The sequence below is a fragment of the Protopterus annectens genome, chromosome 2.part1 (assembly GCF_019279795.1).
Source record: "Protopterus annectens isolate FY-2018-M chromosome 2.part1, PAN1.0, whole genome shotgun sequence".
Taxonomy (NCBI): Eukaryota; Metazoa; Chordata; order Ceratodontiformes; family Protopteridae; genus Protopterus; species Protopterus annectens.
The window spans coordinates 689,326,922-689,347,584 of NC_056729.1; the positions used below are offsets into that span (position 1 = coordinate 689,326,922).

The 20,663-nt window shown below is 43.5% G+C and overlaps 2 protein-coding genes across 3 annotated transcripts in view; one reads left to right on the forward strand and one right to left on the reverse strand.

Moving 5' to 3' along the window:
* The window catches only part of NFXL1 (nuclear transcription factor, X-box binding like 1), a 1,793,512-nt gene that overhangs the window by 1,582,094 nt on the left and 190,755 nt on the right, over positions 1-20,663 (forward strand). The gene's annotated exons all lie outside the window — the stretch shown is intronic.
* The window catches only part of LOC122794208 (pleiotropic regulator 1-like), a gene marked incomplete at its 5' end in the record, with an annotated part of 228,274 nt that overhangs the window by 27,091 nt on the left and 180,520 nt on the right, over positions 1-20,663 (reverse strand). The window contains 1 exon segment of the mRNA XM_044062426.1: positions 4,156-4,349. Coding sequence (XP_043918361.1) covers positions 4,156-4,349 — 194 coding nt within the window.

Below are 20,663 nucleotides of genomic sequence, written 5' to 3' on the forward strand. Positions count from 1 at the left end.
GGTACTTCATGGTATCAAATGAAAGTTTACATAATTCAGTGACAGCTGGTGTCTAGTTACCACTGTTTTGCACATATTTATACTTGTTTAGCAAAAGAATATGCATATGTATCACATTTACATAAATATTAGGTAGCACATCACTGGCCAAGTCACCACATGGGTCAAAAATGTTTCCTGCTCAAAACAGAGTACATATGTCCAATTAATATTGCTGTTAATAACTTGACCAAAGTAGAGTTTATATAGTACTTCATGCTATGAAACAAAAGGTTACATTACACAAATTTACTCATAGCTAGGGTCAAGCTACCATCACTTTGCAAACATCTGTATGTATTTAGCAATAAAACAAGCATATATACATGAATATCATTTATGCAAATATCTCAGTCTCCACTTAATAGGATAGTGTAATAGCATTTCATAGGCTAGCCGAGCAAATGACACTGGCTCTTGGCTCAAATATGCTGGTATCAGTAAGTGAGAAAATATGATTTTTTATGAAAAAATTATGGATACATGCTACATTTTCATATTTCCATTATTAACCCAACACAAAAGGATTGTATATGGTGCTTCACTGATCCAAATGAAAGCACACATATTGCCAGAAAAACTGCACTGATACCTGGTGCCTGACTAGTGCTGCTTTGGAGATACTGATATTTACCATCGTTATCAACTCATTTTTCCCCATGTTTATGTGGGATTGTGGTGTTGAGTCAACTGTTGCCTCTTCTCTCAGTTCACAGCCACTTTCCTACATTCTTTGACAGTCATATCCAACCATTTCAGGTGTTCTTTAATACAATCAGTCTCTTGGTTGGATGGCCTCATCTCTTCTTGCCTTCTTCGTTCTCTCTCAAATCTGCTTTTCTGCACATGTGACTGCCCCACGGTAATCTGCTCTCCTTGACCAATTCTGCAACTAAGGCTTCTTTGGCTTCCATTATGTCATTTCTTTGTCTGTCCCACAATGTGCATCCTACTGTTCATCACTTCATCACATCAAGCCTCCCCAGCTGCTCAGCTTTCAGTGCCCAGGTTTTTCTTCCCTGCTGAAGCACTGGTTGTACCACTGTTTTCATATGTTACTTTTCTTCTTCTTTGGGAGTCTTCTGTTATACACAACCCCTGACATTTTGTGCCTGTTGGCTGCAGTAACTGATTCCAGCTGTGACTTCTTCATTCAGATTTCCTCTCTCTTTAACCACACCTGCCACAGACAAGAAGCTGTTATTCTTTTCCAACATTTTCTCCTTCTAATTCAATTTCTTCTGATTATCCCATTTGTTGTCATGACCACAATCTTGTCTGCACTTGGTTCTATCACATATAACTCCGATTTTGCATTACAGTCCCTTATCATTTGTTGAAGCTCCGGCCTTTATACAGCAGCTTTGCTAATCTGGCCCCCTGACAGTCTATCACAAGCATGAACAGGAGTGGGCTCCGACCTGAACCCTGATGCACATCCACACTCTTTGGGAACCCATCCACGAGTCTGAACAATGTTGATACTTGAGTCATTGTGTCTTTGTACTATGCTGAAGTAATTCTAACATTTCTGCAACTTCAAAACATTACAAGACTGCCTAAATCATCTTTCTTGTGACCCTGTCACATACTTTCCCCATGGCTAGGCATACTAGGATGAACCCTTTTCCTCATCTTCAACACCACTTCACTGCTAACATCGGGATGGTTGTACCACGCTCGGATGTGAATCCAAACTACACCTCCTATCCTACTTACTGCTTCTGTGGGTACCCATTTTCAGTCACCCTAATTCATTCATGCAGTGTAACAGGAATCTAATACATTAATACTGACTACAGTAATGAACATCCCCTTTGTTCTTGTACAGTGGCAGTAGAATAGTTACTCTCAAGTCATTTGGAATTCATCTCTCTCTCTCCATAATGAGATAAGCATCCTCGGCAGCCATTTGTCTCCTAAATCACCCAACATATTGATCCTATCTACTGTGGCTTTGTCTAAGCATGCCACTTTACACTCACTTCATTTTCCTTAATGGAAATATATACTGATAGGGTGTCTTCTATCTCTTTCATCATAGGTTGTGAATGTGGCAGCTCAGCTTCTGTGGGGTTTCTTCAATCGGAAGCTTCCTAAGGTATTCCTTCCCTCTGCTTGTGATGTCCTTGGGACTGGTGAACAGATTACTGTTGGCATTCCTTACGACTGGCATCTGCTCATTGTCTGCTCTAGGCTTACAACCTGACAGCTTCTTTGTGCCATCTTCAGAGTCACTTTCTAGAATTAGGAAGAAGCTCTGATGCCTTATTCATTGCCATTGACAATACTGTCTTACCTCTATTACCCACCCTGTATTCCTTGTCAGTTTGGTCCATCTTTTCTATCTCTAACTTCTTACTGCACTCCTCCTTCCTTTGATAACTTCCTGTGCTTCTGCATTCCACCACAAGCTTTCCTTATGTACTTGGCAGATATTTATATTTGCCCAGTGAATAAACACACATCATATATCTGTAACTATTTCAAACTGGAGTGACACCAGCAAAACTGCTCTACAGCAAAGTGAAGATCACATCTACATTTTTAAAAGTCACACTGATAGGTGGGATCTACCTTCTACTGCTAGACAGATACTAACAGTTGCTGGTATAATCCTAATAACTGTTTATTCTTCATTTAATGTTTGCCCAAAATAAAAATAAAATCATCTTTATATCTGGTTTGTAAATTAATATAATTGACTGTTTCATTCTGAAAACTACACTCTTAGTAAATTTGCTCTGGTGAAAACTGTCCAGTCTGCAACTCTAAGTGCCAAGAAGTGCAAAAGATGTTAATAAGTTAATACAATTGCAAAACTTATTGAGTGAAGTGATGGGAGTGGGGGGGTTTGGCATGCAGGGAAGTACTTAGAAACTTTGGTGCCTGGAAAAGAAAGAACTACGCAAACCTTGGTATTGTCATCAACTCATGTTCCCCAAGGGTGCACTCCCACACTGAAGAACACAGAGGGTGTGTGTGCGTGTCTGTGTGTGTCTGTGTGTGTTGGGGGCTGGCAAAAATTCTCCTTGGCCCCAAGTGTTAAGTATTGAGAGCACACAGAAGAAAATGACCTGATCCATGGAAATGGACTCAGTGTCAGCCTATTCCAAATGTTTAACCGTGAGACAATGGGAAAGGTGGTATTAACACCCTAGGATGAACTCTCAAGGTAGATGCTGGGGATGTACAAGTCTTGGGCACTTTCCATCACTGAACAAGTATTAAATGTGGAGTTGATGAAATACACAGAACATTAGGTTATCTCACAGTGTATTTGCTGGGCAAGTACGTGAATGATGTCTGCCTGTAATGACCTCTCAGATTTTTTCACCCTCTCACTCTGATCCAGCACTAAAAATCGGAAGGGGAAACTTCTGCTGGACAACTTCAACCTACATTAATTTTAAACTGTTACGTCAGTTCCTGAAGCTTCTCTCTTCTACATTCACTGGTGTCTGGGTTCTACTCCTGGCATCTAATGCAATACTGACACAATGCTCCACTCCCAAACAGTACAGACAGTTAAGATGTAGGTCCAAATTCATGACTTAGTGACTAAAGGAATACTGCAGAAACTCTTCCACCATGACATTAGGTCTGAGATAATCATGTGAGTGGCACAAAAGAACTGGTGAGGGGGGGGGGACAATATTGCTCAAAACGAAACATTGTACCACGGCATTTGCTAAAATGTGAATGCCTCTGGACAAAGAGATGACAGGGGAAGTGTTCTTGCTGAAAAGGGGATGTTACCCACTGCAGAAAGCCTCTGAAATCAGATGGTTACTTGAAACTCAACAAATGAATGCACAGGAGAAACCAGGCAAATGTCTTGTAGTTAAGCACACAGATTTACAGTTGCAAGCTGCTAATGTGCTTTGTTTTGTACCCTGGGTTAGATGATTTTCTTTTCCACTAGTAAACTATAAATCTCTGAGGAAATCAGTTAACCAGAAGGAGGTCTCAAGTCATTCCTGCAAAAGAGGCACTTATGCCTAAAGGGTTTACTCTCAAATAACATTCAAAATTGCTACACCTTTTAAAATACTAAATCATGACTAAGGCATTTCACATCATCCTCATGCAAATGTAAAAAAAAAAAATACTAACTGCTGTCTCGTCTTCTTTATACACTTTGATGGTTTTATCTGCTTCTGCTGTGAGCATTCTGCTCTCTGATTTGTCAAATGTACATGCAAAGATACCAGATTCACTGTCCAAGGAGCCAGGCTGTACAGCTGCATGAATTCGCTGGAAATTGTAGCCGGTTCTCCAGTCCCAGAGATGCATTGTACCATTATCAGCTGTAAAAGGGAGAAAAGAGCTTATGTGATAATAAGAAGTTATGTACCTACCATAATGTTCCATGTTAGTTGTCTTCTTCTCGCCTTCTTTCTTCAGCTCCGACTCGGCCATTTTCTAAAGCTCGAGAGCTACTTACTGGCTTGAGGCCTCCCTATATCCCACAATGCCTGGCGCTAGACCCCCAGATCTCGTTTGGAAGACCTAGCACCATAATAATACAAGAGGACAACTGTCCCAATACCAAGACTTCAGCTACAGGGCTGAAGAAAAGGGTAGAGGACATAAATCGGTAAAGACTCAGCCAATGACAAGACTCGCAGGAGGACTCTTCTCGGTCCATCTAGGCTAGGGGGATGGAATGTGGGACGCAAGAAAGAAGGCGAGAAGAAGACAACTAACATGGAACGTTATGGTAGGTACATAACTTCTTAATGTTAAGTTGTCTCGCTCGCCTTCATTCTTGCTGGTTGTGACAGCGTCCCTAGCACCTTAGTCCTGGGTGGCTCATCGGAACAGACTCTTGAGCACAGTGGAACCAAAATCAGCTCTGCTCCTAGAGGTCAGATCCAATTTATAATGTGAAATGAAGGTATGAGGGGTGGCCCATGTGACCGCCGCACAAATGGCTTCCATAGGTAGTCTTGATTGAAAAGCTACCAATGTAGCTAAAGCCCTAGTAGAGTGGCCTTTAGGTTTAGCAGGGAGTTCTTTATTCCTCAACTGATAAACAAGGGTAATAATAGAGGACAACCACCTGGATAAGGTTACTTCAGACACTGGTCGACCCTGCTTACCCCTCCACATAGGACAGGAAGAGTTGGTCTGATTTCCTTATTTGCTCAGTCCTATGCAAATAGAAACGCAATTGCCTATGAACGTCCAAACTGGTGTAATTTGTGTTTAGCTTTGTTGGAATAATTTGGAAAAAAGACTGGCAGATCGATGGATTGATTCAAATTATTTTTGGAGGGGACCTTAGGAAGTAACGAAGGATTAGTCCTGAGTGAAACTCTATCCTTATGGAAAACTAGGTAAGGAGGACGAAAACAAAGGGCTTGAAGTTCAGAAACTCTCCTCGCTGAAGTAATGGCCACCAAAAAAAGGGTTTTCCAAGTACGCAATTTCAAGGAACAGGAAGCTGCCGGTTCAAAGGGAGGCAGTATCAAGGAAGCTAGGATCAAATTTAAGTCCCATGGAGGCGGGGGATCTCTCACTGGAGGCCTGAGCAAGATTGTTCCTTTCAGAAAGGCTTTGCAAAGCTTAAGGGACATGATGCTGGTTTCTGACAGGCCCATATGGAAATTAGAGATTGCCGCTAATTGAACTCTAATGGTGGCCGAAGAGGAGCCTGTTTGAAAAAGCTCTGCTAAAAAGTCCAGAACGTTATGGACAGGGGCTGTGAAGGGATCTATATTTCTAGCCTCTGCCCAGAAAGAGAAACGTTTCCACTTACTAGCATAAGTTTTCCTGGTTGTAGGTTTGCGCGAAGAAAGGATAATCTCACGCATTGAATTGGAAATACTGGGAAGCCTGGCTAAGGTTGGAAGTGGAGCAACCAAGCAGTGAGGTTGAGAGACTGAAGAGATGGATGCAGCCTGCCCGACTGATGGACCAGGAGGTCCGGAACTGCGTCCAGATTCCAAGGCTGCTCTAGAAGGTGACAATGCAGGAATGGAAACCAGATCTGTCGAGGCCAGTAGGGGGCAATGAGGATCATCCTGCAACCCAGCATGGTAGCTTTCTGAATTAGTTTGGGAATTAGTGGAAAGGGTGGGAATGCATACAGTAGTTCCTGGGGCCAATCGTGAGCTAGAGTGTCTCTGGGGGAGTGTCCGGGAAGAGGGAAGAGAGTGAAGAAACTGTCGCACTTGCTGTTGAGAGGAGTTGCGAAAAGGTTGCAGCAAGGCTGACCCCATTTGCAGAAGATTTTGTCTGCTACTGTCCGGTTGAGAGACCACTCATGAGGCATGAGAATAGCTCTGCTTAGCCTGTCCGCTATGACGCTGGACTTCCCAGGGATGTGCATTGCTGTCAGAAACCGTTGAGAGGAGATCGCCCACTGCCATAGTCTGAGTGCTTCTCGACATAAGGGATATGACTTGGTTCCGCCCTGCTTGTTGATGTACCACACTACAGACATATTGTCTGTCTGAATTGCAATGGTCCCAGTGGGTAGAGAGTTCTGAAGAGCTTGCAACGCTAAAAGCACCGCCCTCATCTCCAAGACGTTTATGTGCAAGTGGTACTCGTGGGGTTTTGGACAGTCCTGCCCTGAAAATGCCCCCCCCCCACACCCGATCAGGAAGGCATCCGTGGTCACCGTGGCAACTGGAGGAGGAAGGACAAATGGTCTGCCCTGGGGTACTGATTGAGAGACCATCCACCAAGTCAATTGGTCTTTGCATGACTGTGTGATTATTATTTCGTGAGACAAGGGAAGTTGTTGAAAGGACCACTGGGTGAAAAGCATCCACTGGAGAATCCTCATGTGAAAACGAGTAGGGGAACTAATAAGATCGCTGCTGCCATGAGACCCAAGGTTTTTAGGATGAACCTGGCCTGAATCTTTCTGCATCCTAATAATACCTGTACATGTCGACGAATGTCTGTCACTCTGTCTACTGGAAATCTTGCGGACAGATCTTTCGTATTTAATCTTGCGCCTATAAAGGTTAAAGACTGACAAGGCGACAATGCAGACTTTTCGAAGTTTATTGAGATACCTAGGTTGGAGCATGTTTGGATGGTATAATCCCTGGCTCTCAGCAATTGATGTCTGGTGGTAGCAGTAAGAAGCCAGTCGTCTAGATATGGAAACACCTGGAACCCTTGCCGTCTCAGGTGAGCGGTAACCACTGCCATGCATTTGGTGAACACCCTGGGGGCTGTGGTGAGACCAAAGGGCAGGGCTCTGAACTGGTAATGACTGGCTCCCAGCCGGAAGTGGACAAACCTTCTGGAACGCCTGTCCATTTTGATGTGGTAGTACGCATCCTGAAGATCTGTGAAGCACATCCAATTGTCCTGACCCAAAAAGGGTAGAATGGACTGAAGCGTGACCATCCGGAACTTCGTTCTTTGAACAGACATGTTTAGTTTGCTGAGATCCGAAATGGGTCTCCAGTCCCGTCTTTTTTGGTACCAAAAAGAACTTTGAGTAAATTCCGGATCCTTGCTGGTCTGCTGGGACTTGTTGGATGGCCCGTTTTTTTAGCAGTCTTGAGATTTCTTGTACTGCCTGTTCCCGTAGATTGGGTGGAACATCTGGGATGGGGTTGTTTGATTTTAAGGGGGTGTGGACAAACAGGATTTTGTAACCTCCGGATATGATAGACTGTACCCATTTGTCTCGAGTGATGAGATGCCAGGCTTCTGGGTACAGAGACAACCTTCCCCTGACTGCCTCTGAAGGCAGACAGCCGGGCAGCCCCTCAGGGGTGCTGGAAGTGCTTGTCAGAGAAAGATTCCCTGCTGCCCTGATTCTGTGGACCCCCTTCTGCACCGCGGGTGGTGTCTATTGTTGTTCCCTCCTCTGCCTCTGGAGGGAAACTCGCCACATGTGTCAGGCACAGCTCCCTGGGGTTTCTGGAACCACATCTTTCCACTCTTCTGACCCTTAGGGTATGGTCTAGAGGGAGTGGAAAAACAAACTCCCACGGCAGAGAGAGTCTTGCCTTCCTGCTCACACCTGGTAAGTGTATCTTTTACCTGAGGTCCAAACAGAGCCGAACCATCAAAGGGGGTGTTGGTGAAAGACGCCTTGAAGGGATCAGCGAAGTTACATAACCGAATCCAGGCATGTCTTCTCAAAGCCACTCCTGTGCCTGCGGCTCTACTCGCTCCATCAGCCACATACAAAATGAGCTGCATGGAGGAGTTAACGACAGAATTAAGAGTCGCCAGCTGGGAGTTTATCTTGTCTTGATCCCCCGCAGCTGATGGATCTTGCAGGGTATCTCCCAGCTCTTTAAGGAGATCCCTCTGAAGACGGATGAAGTGGCACAAATAGTTCAGCGACTGCATGGAGAAGGTCGCTGAGGAAAACATCCACTTCCCGTATCTATCCATCATCCTAGACTCTTTATTAGGGGGATGGACAGGTACAGAAGTGTCAGCTAACTCCTTTTTTGTGGCAGCTGTTACCACCATGGCATCAACAGGGACACCCTTTGTCAAAAAACTGTTTATCTTGAGGGGCCGTAATAAACTTAGTGGGCCTGCGGGGGGTTGGTTCCAGTGTGTCCGGAGCTGACCACGCCTTTCGAGCCACCACTTCCATTAATGGATCGAAATGCGGAGACACCCAGAAGGTGGAGGGGTGAGAACCAAACGCATTCAAGTATACCGACTCGTCCTCAGAAGGGTTAAGGGCAGACTAGTTCCCTCTCTGCTTAAGGATCTCAAGGATGTCTGAGAAAGAGACATCTTCAGAGGGGGATCTTGGGGACCCTTCCAAATCCTCCTAGTCAGTATCTGACGTAACAGACTCTGGGGAGTCAACATGTTTCCTCTTACATTTCCTCTTTCGAGGGGGCTCCTCTGAAATCTCAGGGGAGGCCTTGGAAGAGGAAGATACACCCAGTGGGATGACCTGGAGCATTTGATCCCCTCGCTTGGGGTCTGGAGGAGGGGCAGAGACCGAAGCAGGCACCCCGGGGGGAGGAGCTGAAGGGGCTGATCAAGGTGCAAACTCAGAAGTCAGCACGCTCCTCATGACCTCAAAGGCGCCCCTGTCCGGCAGAGAAGAGGGCCCCCATTCCGAAGAAACAGGAATCCTCTCCGGCACCGAAAGGGATGGCTCTGAGGCCGATGTAGGAGCAGAGCTCACCTGCGCCAAGGCTCAGAGGGAGAACGGGGTCAGACAAGGGTCCGATGCCACTCGCCCCCTCGGAGCCGACGAGGTAGTCTCGGTGCCCAGATCCCTCCAAAGACAGCACCATTGAAGAAATCGGAGCCGACGAAGGAGCCAAAAGGGGAAGCATCAGCACCGTTTCCAGGATCTGAGCCCCAACAAGCTCAGGCTCCGAACTGAAAGGAGGAGTCGGAGGAGGAACTACTTCAGAAACAGGAACAGCCACAACCTGATGAGGAGGGGTAGCTAACATTTTAGCCAGGGCCTGTGATTTGAGGAGTCTACTAACCACTCTTTCCAAGTCATGATCGGATAGCCTCGAGGACCGAGAAGAGTGGGATCAATGACTCCTTTCAGACTGTAGCAAAGGCGATCCCGGAGCCGAGCGAATCGACTCTAGGGATGGTGACCTGGATCGCTTACGGCTCCCTGACGGCTCCGACGCCAAGGTCAGAGCCAAGAGAGATTTTGATACTTTGGCTCCGGCTGGAACCGAAATTGAAGGAGACGCTCCACCTGGCGATGGCTCTGTACTGGGAGCAGATGGCTTGGTGGGCTTAGGGGTTTTCCCTGGCTGAGACTTCGCCAGAGATCCCTCAGGTTTAAGTAACCCCCTGAGAATTAACTTATTCCTATGCTCCTGCAGGACTCTCGGACTAAAGGCATGACATACCGAGCAAGAGTCCTGCAGGTGTAGGGCACCCAAACAATAAACACAAAAAGTGTGGCCGTCTGTCAGAGACATTTTCTGACAGCACGAGTCACACTTTTTGAACCCTGATACCTTGGTATCCTTTGACATGATAAAGAGAAAAGGAATACCGATGGATAAATGTTAGACTAGTGCAAAGAAAAACACACACTCACACACACACTAGTCCCACACCTTCACACAAAAATTTAAAGGAAACAAAACTAACAAAGCTAAGATACTATGACTTAGACTACAAAGGCTAAACACTACTTCCTACTGGAACAATTTAAAAGGGAAGGGGATAGCCTCTAACTTAAACGGCCTACTTAGGGAGATGGGGGGGAGGGGAGAAACTCTCTAAGTAAAAACAAGTTTCCTAAAGGTAGAAAAACACAGGGAAAACGAAGACTAATCGACAGTACTACTCTGATTTAACAAAAAAAAAAAGAAAACTTGAAAAATATACACTAAAAGTTTAACTACTAATATTACAAAAGATGAATGCGACCTAAGCCAGTAAAGCGCAACCTCGTAGCTGAAGCGGCAAACAAGATCTGGGGGTCTAGTGCCAGGCATTGTGGGATATATGGAGGCCTCGAGCCAGTAAGTAGCTCTTGAGCTTTAGGAAATGGCAGAGTCGGTGCCGAAGGTCGGCTCCGAACCCAACCAGCAAGAATGAAGGTGAATGAGACAACTTAACATCAGACATTATGCACAATCCATTGGTAAAAATGTAAAATGTGGACTGTCAAGTTACAGAATCTTACTACGTTTTTGCAGCTCCTAAATTGCTTACTCTCTGGTTCCTACATGCAATTCATAATTTTGAAGACCAGCTTGCTGAAACATGACTGTTCAAGACTGATGCAATGAATGGACTTCCCATTAAATATCTTTCATGTAAGAGGCAGAGCCCTCTCAAAAACATTCAGGTCAAGGAGTTGTATCTGTGGCATCCTCCAACTAACGCAACTACATGAGGTCAACAAACCTCAGCAACAACGGAAAAGCCTATTCATCAAAGCCGGAGTGATGGATTAGCCAGTGTCCCTCTAGGCAATTCTCAGGCAGTACATAAACCTACTCTATTTCTCACAGTCCTTTTTGAACAGGATGAGTGAATGTTCACTACACAAATGCTGTTACATCAATCATAAATTAATTTTAAGTGCAAACATTAGGAATATAAGATTCATAACCTAAAATATCTTTCCAACTTACTACCCAGGCCCTAACAAAGTCTCCTCCCTCAGCAGCACAAAATGATATGGTCAGGTTTTACGAGATGCACATTCTCCTCATCACCTAATTTTTTTAGATAAAAGCGTCTGCAGTAGGTTCACATTTATGACTCTCCTTATTTTGCCTGTCTCTTTAAAACTACTTTAGTCCCACAGGTGGCAAGAGGGGATACCCGTATCCAAACTTATAACTCTACTTGTTTTGCCTGTCTCTTTAAAACCACTGAAGCCTCTCACATGTGGGAAGAGGGGATACCCCAAATCCAAACCTAAATTACAGGACGTTCGTTCCCTAAACAACTCCAACTTCTCAACTTTCCCCTATGACCAGGCACCACCTGCAAGAACAAAATAAATTATAAAATCCATGGTGATCAACAACAACAATAGGATATTTTAAGCCTGCATTGCACTTTTTTAAACTATATTTTGCTTAACTGCCGTTTCATTTTTGGTGGTGTTGCTACTTTGACGTTTTTTTTTCTGCACTTTAAAATCGTAGTACTTCTGTATTTCATAGCATAGGCTAGAATCAGATCTCCTGAACCCAGGCTGTTTGGCATAAACTGAGCACTAAAACCAGTCATCCTACATTAAAGAAGGCCCTCCTGCACCCTTGTGGCAGAAGTGTGCAGCCCAGGACCCATCTGAGTTGGGGATTGTTGGAATAAGGCTCAGTTTTGGCCTCTCCCATTGGCTAGTTTGTGTTAAAACTGTTTAACTTCACTAGTATTTAAGTACAGCATTTGCGCATAGCTGCGCACCGCTCAATGGGGTTTAGTGCAAATGCTTAGAAATAACAATTTTCCTTTGATATCTGCTAGAGAACCCTCCTTAGCTCAACTGCCTCTCTGTGTGCAACACAGTCTCGCATTGCTACCAGTGAGCAGCTCAACTGCACATTCTGAGGCACTGATGCAGTCTTCCACCCTTGTTAGTCTCAGGGAAAACAAATCCTGATCCATCAAGCCTATCCCCACTAGTCACAATAATATATACCTGCCGTAATGGACAGACAGTTTCCCACCATTTTTCCAGCCAACCTGATTGACATAGGCATCCTGAGGCAATGTAGTAATTACTTCATGTATACTGACAACCACTTGCTCCTAAAGCAAACAAATACAGTATGTGAGAGATGTAACTATACCATGAAATTAGAATCAGTCCTATCACGTAACAACAAAGTCATACAACAGGCACCTTCCCTCTCACACAACAGAAGTTCATGGCACACAAACCCACATATGCAGAGGTACTTACTAAGAGCCTACCAAAAGACCAGAGACCTCCCAAGCGCAGACATACACATACTGGTACATGAACAGAATCTTCCACCACTAAGACACATAGTGTCTCAACAATTAAGCCCCTTAGGCAAAACACCTCAAAACCAGATGTTTTGGTTAAATAATTAAGCCCCTTAGGCAAAACACCTCAAAACCAGATGTTCTGGTTACAGGTGACTCAAAGGTGAGACACACAGATCGTCTCCCTCACTAGGCTGAACAAAGAGAAGGTTATAGTCAGCTGCCTGTCAGATGCCAGGATCCGTCAAATCACACATTCACTCAAGTCTCTCAGCAACAATTTACTGTTAAGACTCTGTTATAGTACATGTTGGTATGAATGACTTCAGACTACATGAAGACAGGACCGAACTCTCAGATTATGTGTCCCAGGCAAGTACATCCGTAGCCCTAAGCAGCATTCTACCTTCACTAAGGATCATGCCACAATACAGACAAAAAATGAATGTTTTCAATAATTAGCTTAGCTTCTGCTGTCACTCCATGGGATCCAGTATCTGTCTGTCTGGGAAAACATGAATTGACAGTCCATGCTGCTTTGCCATAGATGGCCTTCACCTGTCTCCTCAAGACTTTCAGATACTGGCAAAGACACTTGCCTCTCCATAGTGCCTTTTTTAGGCAATGTCCAAACAAAAAAATTCCCATATAGAGAAATCCACTAAAGACAAACTCAAGGGCATGCTGCTCTGTGCTAGGAGCTTATAAACTGCACTCACTGGAAGCACTACTCACCTTGGAAGATGCTGATGTTTGTGCAGTCACACAGACTTGGTTCAAGGACACTGACAGCACCCCGGCCGTACAAGGCTACAATGCTTTTCACACATTCAAACCACAAAATAAGTGTGAAAGAACCAAAGGTGGAGGTGAATCCATCTTCATTAAATTCAATTACACTTCGAGACTGGTCAAACAGTGCAACTCTCTCAAACTACCCCATGTCCATTAACTATAGATAAAATACCTTACCACATCATTACTAGCTATAGGTCCCCAACATGAACCAAGAAAAACACACTGCCTACCTAAACTTACTGGAGTCACTCACCAAACAGCCCAACAGCTTAGTCATGGAAGATTTCAACTATCTTTCCATCGACTGGGTGACATACATGAGCACAAATATGATCGCTATGAGGTTCCTAGAGTTTGTTAATTCAAATGCCCTGGAACAGTTGGTCCACACCCCCACAAAATGCCAAAATGTTCTGGACCTAGTGCTAACCAACATGGGGGATCAGTGCACTACCCCGTGTGTTGCCCATGCTGGTAAGGTGAGATCATAAATCTGTCTCGTTTGAAGTAAAAATCAAACCTGACACCACCACAGACTGGGGAAAAAAAAACTGAAAATTTTCTAAAAAGCAAACTATTGCCTATTAGGCGATGGTATAAAAAGTTTCAAAGCTCCTGCCAACATAGACAATAATGTCTCCTATGCAGAGGAAAACACAACTGCCCTATATAGCCACTTAAACAAATGCACTGACATGGTTGTACCTAACAGGAACAAAACCAGGTCTTCACGAAAAAACAAGCCACCCTGGTGGACTGCAAGTATTATAAGTTATACAACAAAAGAGAGAAACTGATAAGAGCAGGAGGGAAGTAACTCAGAGTAAGAATATCCTCCACAGCTTGAGCACGCAAATCGGCCATCTTGTTAAGTTCTCTAAGGCTACATAGGAGTCTAAATTAGCATCCCTAGCTAAAAGACAATCATAAGGCATACTTTAGCTATGTCTGAAATCTAAGAGGGAATGCCCAGCTATGTGTCCAACTTATAGTTAATGGTACCACTCACACTGAACCTCAGGAAATTGCCAACCTGCTAGCTGACAGATTTGGCAATAAATTCACCCCCATTCTACAAGACCAAAAGCACAGCCTCTATGGGACCAGATACTGTCCCAGGCTGCTTACTAAACAATCTAAAACAAGATCTAGCAGAACCACTTGTCACTCTCTAACCGTAGCCTTAGAACTGCCTTTGTTCCAGCAGAGCAGAGAACAGCAACAGTAATCTCCTTGCGTAAAGTGGGTCCATTAACTGACCCTGGGAACCATCGCCGCATAAGCCTAACCAGCCTCATCTGAAAGGGCATGGAAAAAATCATCATGGACCTTATCCATAAGATCAAAGGTAGATCTTGCTTATTAAACCTGTAGGACTTCTTTGAGAATGTCACCAAATCCCTGGATGAAGGCAAAACAGTATATACCGCCTAGCTTGATTTAGCCAAGGCATGACACAATCCCCCATTCAGGTATCATAGAGAAACTCTCCCAGCTGGGCATTATCCCATATATTACTACATGGGTAGCTAACTGGCTCACCAACGGAACGAACACATCAAAGCTGGGGAATCCAGCTCCACCAGTTATCAGTGGGGTACCACAAGGATCTGTACTGGGCCCTCTACTGTTTGGAATCTATTTCCCTGAAGTCCAGGTGAAGGTAGATGGCCTGTGGCTTATCAAGTCTGCAGATGACAGTAAACTGGGTGCAATCATAGAGTTCCCCAATGATGTTAACATATTACAGAAAGGGCTAATACAGACAAATGATTGGTGCCAAACTCGCTGACTAAAACTAAGCACAAAAAATGCCTTTATTATCCCTTTTGGCAAATAGCAGGCCCTGCTAATTACGATATAGATAGTACCCCTCTAAGCTTAAACTCAGTGGTCCGAGACTTAGGAACATTGACAGCAATCTAAACTTTGATCACCGTGTGTCTGTAGTGGTAAGAAAAGCATTGTACACTGTGCATCTCATAAATAACAGCACTACATCCAAGACGAGGGAGGTTACAGGTCCACTGTACTCTACCCTTATCAGACCACTAATTGAGTACAATGCCCCCTTTTGTATGTACCTTCACCAGACACCTGCAGCAACTGGAAAGACCACAGAGGTTTCTTACCAAGAGACTTCAGGGCCTCCAAAACATGACATACATGGAAAGACTGAAAGCCCTATAACTGTACTCTGCATCATACAGGCTGCTGAGAGGTGACGTGTGCCTGGCCTACAGAGCAGTCTCGGACCCTGCCCTAATGGAATTGTTGCACATCTGCAAATCAAATGGGACAAGAATAACTCACTCCAGCACCTCAATCTAGCCTGTGACATTAAGAGAACACGCTGGAGAGGCAGATACATCTCCCAGCACTCTGGAATAAGCTCCCACTCCGTGTGAAACAGAGGTCCTCAATGACCCTATTCAAGTGCAACCTTGACAACTGGATGGGTGACTGTAAATTCATCTGGGGGTGGCGCCTACGTCCCTTGTGGACAGGGGCAGTCAGTGCTGATCACAGAATCTCTCTGCTAACAACGACCATCTAAATATGGTCAATAAGGGTACTTTTTTTTGGCTAGGCTTGTAAAGGCCATACGGCCATTAGCCTAGTAACCTCCTATGAACCTATAAACTCAAGGATGTCAAAAATTATTTCAGAGCATCCACAGTAAGATGAAGTGATGGGGAGAAAGGAAACTAATGCACATGGCACTCTTGGAAAAAAAAAACAAAACAATTAACCAATGTGCATATGCAGTGAACTCATACGTTTGAGAGTCATGAACAATAACTAAGGTGAGACAAGACCAAGGAAGAGATGTAAAACAAAATGCTCTGTGTGTCCTTTCTAGTTAAACTGTGCCTCTAAAATATGAAATCCCAGAATCCACTACTTTGAGAAACTGTACAGAGATGGCTGTGGTAGCTGTGTACAGTCACATACAGTTATATACAGTCTTAAGGGGTGTATATTACGTTATCAAATTTTTAAAAGTTCGAACATATGGTCGAAGCCATATGATAGAACTTTTAAAAGTTCGAAAAGCTAAAAAAAATAAATAAATAAACTGAAAAAACTACCTGACCATTTTAAGCAGGGGGACAAGCCCCCCCTGCACCCCCTGCTCTTTAAATATACCAACTCCAAGATCGCACTACAGTGCAGGAAAGGGAAACCTCCACATTCTGCACTGCGTGGAGATCTCCATTGAAACGTTCGAACTTTTAAGAGTTCGATCATATGGTGTCAACCATATGACATTCGAACTTTTAATAGTTCGATAATGTAATATACACCCGCCTTTAGTAAGCCCTAGCAACTGCCATTTTCCTGATGCAATGGTCTCTGAAACCATTATTCAAAAGACTGTTGTTGGCAGAACAAAATAAAGTAGGTCAACCAAACCACTAAAAGATGGTACGACCACCAGGGACTCTTGTTTATCTGAGCAGAAAAAATGTATGTTCCTCTTCTGGCCCACCCTTCCAAGATAATACTGTTACATACAGTAAGTTATCCAACTATGGAGAAAGTACAGCTATGAAAGTAAATTTATCATAACAGCAGATGTTCAAATAAATTACTGTTGTAGTAGAATATAGCTATATGGGACATACTGTGAGGCCAAGGACTGGATGTCTTGCCAGCATATGAAAACATTTGAGTGCCTCTGTTGTGCACTGTACGTGAGTGCTGATATAAAGACAGCTATATAGGCATTAAAATTCAGATATTTATTTTCTCTCTATACAAGGATGGCTGCGAAATGGAAGCAACCTGATCAGGCTACAAAAAAGTAAATTATTCTTGTGCTAGGAGAAAGAGGGACAGGAGGTAAAATGATCCTTACAGAATAAAAAGTTTTACATCTAGAAGAAAAATACACACCAAAATGATACTCGCCTAACTTAACTCAGAGCAGTGAGTAAAACGGTTTTATATGTCAAAAAGTTTAAATCGGCTTGATCAGTTACTTCAAATGGCGATGAAGTGAGTTTTTCAAAGAAATATTTGAGATCCCAAGGAGGATCCACCTGCTTATGAGCTGGACAGATATGTAAAACCTCTTTCAAAAACTGTTTCAAGAAAATAAGGAAGAAAGGGTATCTAAAGGCAAATAAGCAGCAGTAATGGCCGCAAGATTAATTTTAATACACAAGTAGGAAAGGGCTGATATGAGCAATTTACACAGACATTGGAGAACCAGAAGGGCTTCTTACTTGAATAGGTCTTGGTTCTTTTTATAGCACCAACTAGAAAATCTCTTCCATTTGAATAGCAGTATTTTCAGGTGGCAGGTTTTGTACACTACTTTAATACCTGCTGCATGTCCTCAGGAAAAAGGTGCCCAAGAATGATCAAAATTCTATCATCCAAGCGTTGGGGTGGATCAGTGATCCCTTGTCCTGTGTGTGAAGATCCATTCTGTGAGGACGATTGTGGTCATTGCCCTTGGTCATTTTCATGAGACAGGAGAACCAGTGTTGCCTGGACCAAAACAGAGTTACCAGAATCATTCCTGGAGAGTCCATTGGGAAGTTTAAAAGAACTCTAGTTATCAGAAGAAAGGGTGAATTTCATGGAGGATTTCCACCCATGGGGAAAAAAGGCATCAGTTTCCAGGTCTTCATGGAAGGGGGCCTGAAGTAGAATTTAACTTTCTGTTGTGAGTGGAGGTAAGCAGATCTATCTGGGGAGGTCTTCCAAGCTGGATAATCTCTTGAAAATTTTTGGATGAGTTCTTCCAAGATGGATAATATTTTGAAAATTCCTGGGTGAACCTTTCTCTCATGGAAATCTTTCCTTTATCTGCTGAAGTTGTTTGCCTATGTTCTGCTCTGATGGAATGCAAGACGATAAACATAGTACGATTGTGTAAGTAAAACTTACCATAACAGTAGTTGTTTGAATGACCACTGCTGCAGCAGCCTTAGCTATATGAGTTATATTCTGCCAAGGGTACAACAGTCATCCAGTTTCCAAAGCTTCAGGGTACCTTCTACATGCCCACATTGTCAGGCAGCTTGAGTTGAGATGAATAAAGTACAAGTTTTGGAGTAAAGCCCCTCACAGCTTTCCTGACAGCAAAAAGAGGGAGGCCTAGCCCTGAGAGAACAATGCTAAGGAAAAAAGGAAAAAAAAAGCATACAAAACACACCAAAAAAGGGGAATGGAGGAGGAAGAGAGGGGGGAGGGTCTACAGCAGTGAACATTCGAACATCACTCTTATGGTACGTTTTACTTACAAAAGTGTACTATGCTCATCATACTGATCACTGCTGCAGTAACCTTAGCTATATGGGTAGATTAAATTAGAGATTTACATTTAGGATGTGGAAGAAGGGTCCAATAGCCCCTGGAGAATGGTTGTAGCAAAGCCTGATCTCAACCTACAAAAGGAATCAAGATTACAGTGCTTTGTATGTACAGAGGATGAAGCAGTAGCTTCAAAAATACTTATAGAATCCAACCCTTTCCAGAAAGCCACAGATGAAGCCAAGGTGCTGTCAGAGTGGGCCCTGACCCTGCCTGGAATACTGTTGTTACGGCAAGTATAACAAAAGGTAATAGCCTTAGACAACCATTTGGAAATGGTCTGTTTGGCACAGGATGTCCCTTTTTCTTACCTTTATAAGAATGAACAATTGATCTATAGATCTGAAAGACTTAGTCCTGTCAAGATAGTACCAGAGTTGTTTGTGGACATCCACGATAAGGAGTATCCTTTTTAGGTTTAGGAAAGAAAACATGGAGATGGATAGTTTGGCTTAAAATAAACTCAGAGACCACTTTATACATGAAAGAAGCATTAGTTCTCAAAGAAACCCTGTTCATAAGGAAAATGAGATAGGGTTCACTCAACATAAGAGCCTGCACCTCAATCAGTAAAACTGTTTTCCATGTTAAGAACCTCAACTTAGCCAGATTATCTGGTTCAAGTTGAGCAAGTGTTAGCTTCTCTAACACAAAAATTAAGACCCCCCAAGAAGGGCATACTGGTTTTCTTGGAAGCCTCTAATGCAAAACCCCTTTCAAGAACATTTTGACATGAGGCTGTATTGAAAGATGATCATCCATGGGCAGAAATGCTGAAAATTACTGATAAATGAACCTTGACAGAGGCATAAGAAAGTAACTCGCAAATATTGTAGAACCAGAGAACAACTATCTCCGAATGGGTGCTGGTTATGTTGTTGGCTCCAACTGGAAAACCTTTTCCATTTATTAATATACATTTTTAGTAGCGGGCTTTCTTGCATCCATTAGTACTTGCTGCAAGTCCTCAGCAAACAGATGCCCAAAAGGAATTATGACCCTATCATCCAGTCAAATTAAGCTGCTTGATGTTGGGGTGTAAAACACACACCTTGTTTTTGTTGAGTAGATCCAGTCTGTGAGGAAACTTGTGGCAATTGCTCCTGGCTATTTCCAAAAGGGAGAAAAATGGTTGCCTGGGCCAGAAGGGTGTCACCACAATGGAATTGGGGGATTCCTTCTGAATATTCAGAAATGCACTGAATATTGGTGGAAAAGCATACATAACATTCCTGTCCAAGGGAAAGAAAAGACAACTGTCTCCAGGCCTCCTTGCATGAAGTCTTGGAATAATATCTTGTTAATTGTCTTCTCTAGGAACAACAAGGTCTATTTGAGGAACTCTCCACAGATGGATGAAATCTTGGAAGACCCTCTGATCTTGTTTCTATTCGGAGGAGTTTGTCCTGGTGCTGCTCTGCTTGTCTGCCACACAATTTTGCTCTGATGGAATGTAGGATGCCTGTAGAGTGAGACTGTGCTGCGAGGATCACAAGCTAACAAGGGTGTGACCTGGCTATCCCTTGCTTGTTAATGCATCAAATGGCTCTAGTATTTTCTGTAACCACTTGAGGAGGTCCTAGGGACCAAGAAAGTTGAGTGTCTTAATCAGGGCAATCATCTCTGTAATATCCATGTATTTGCCTCTGTCCTTGATGTATCACATCCCCTGCATTCTTATCCCTCCTGAAACTGCACCACAAGCAAAGTCCAAAGAATCTGTGGTGACCGACTGCTTTGGATCAGGGAGGGAGAAGGGGAGACCCTGGATTTAAGGTGATCTGTTGTCCCCACCAAAGGACTTCTCTTCTGACAAATCACGGCATGAGATTTGAAGAGATAACAGGTATTGATGCTGGAAACAAAGATTTTGAATACCAATGTATCTTTCTCATGTTGAGTCTTGCTACGAGTAGCATGAGAATCACTGATGTCATGAGACACAAAATCCTGAGGTATCCCCTTGTACTTGTAGTGACCAAAGCCTGAGTGGCAAACCTTAGAAACAGATCAAGATAAAAATCTACTTTTTTCTTGTGGAAGAAAATAGTCTTTAAACTGAGGTGTCTAGCTGACATCCCAGGAACACA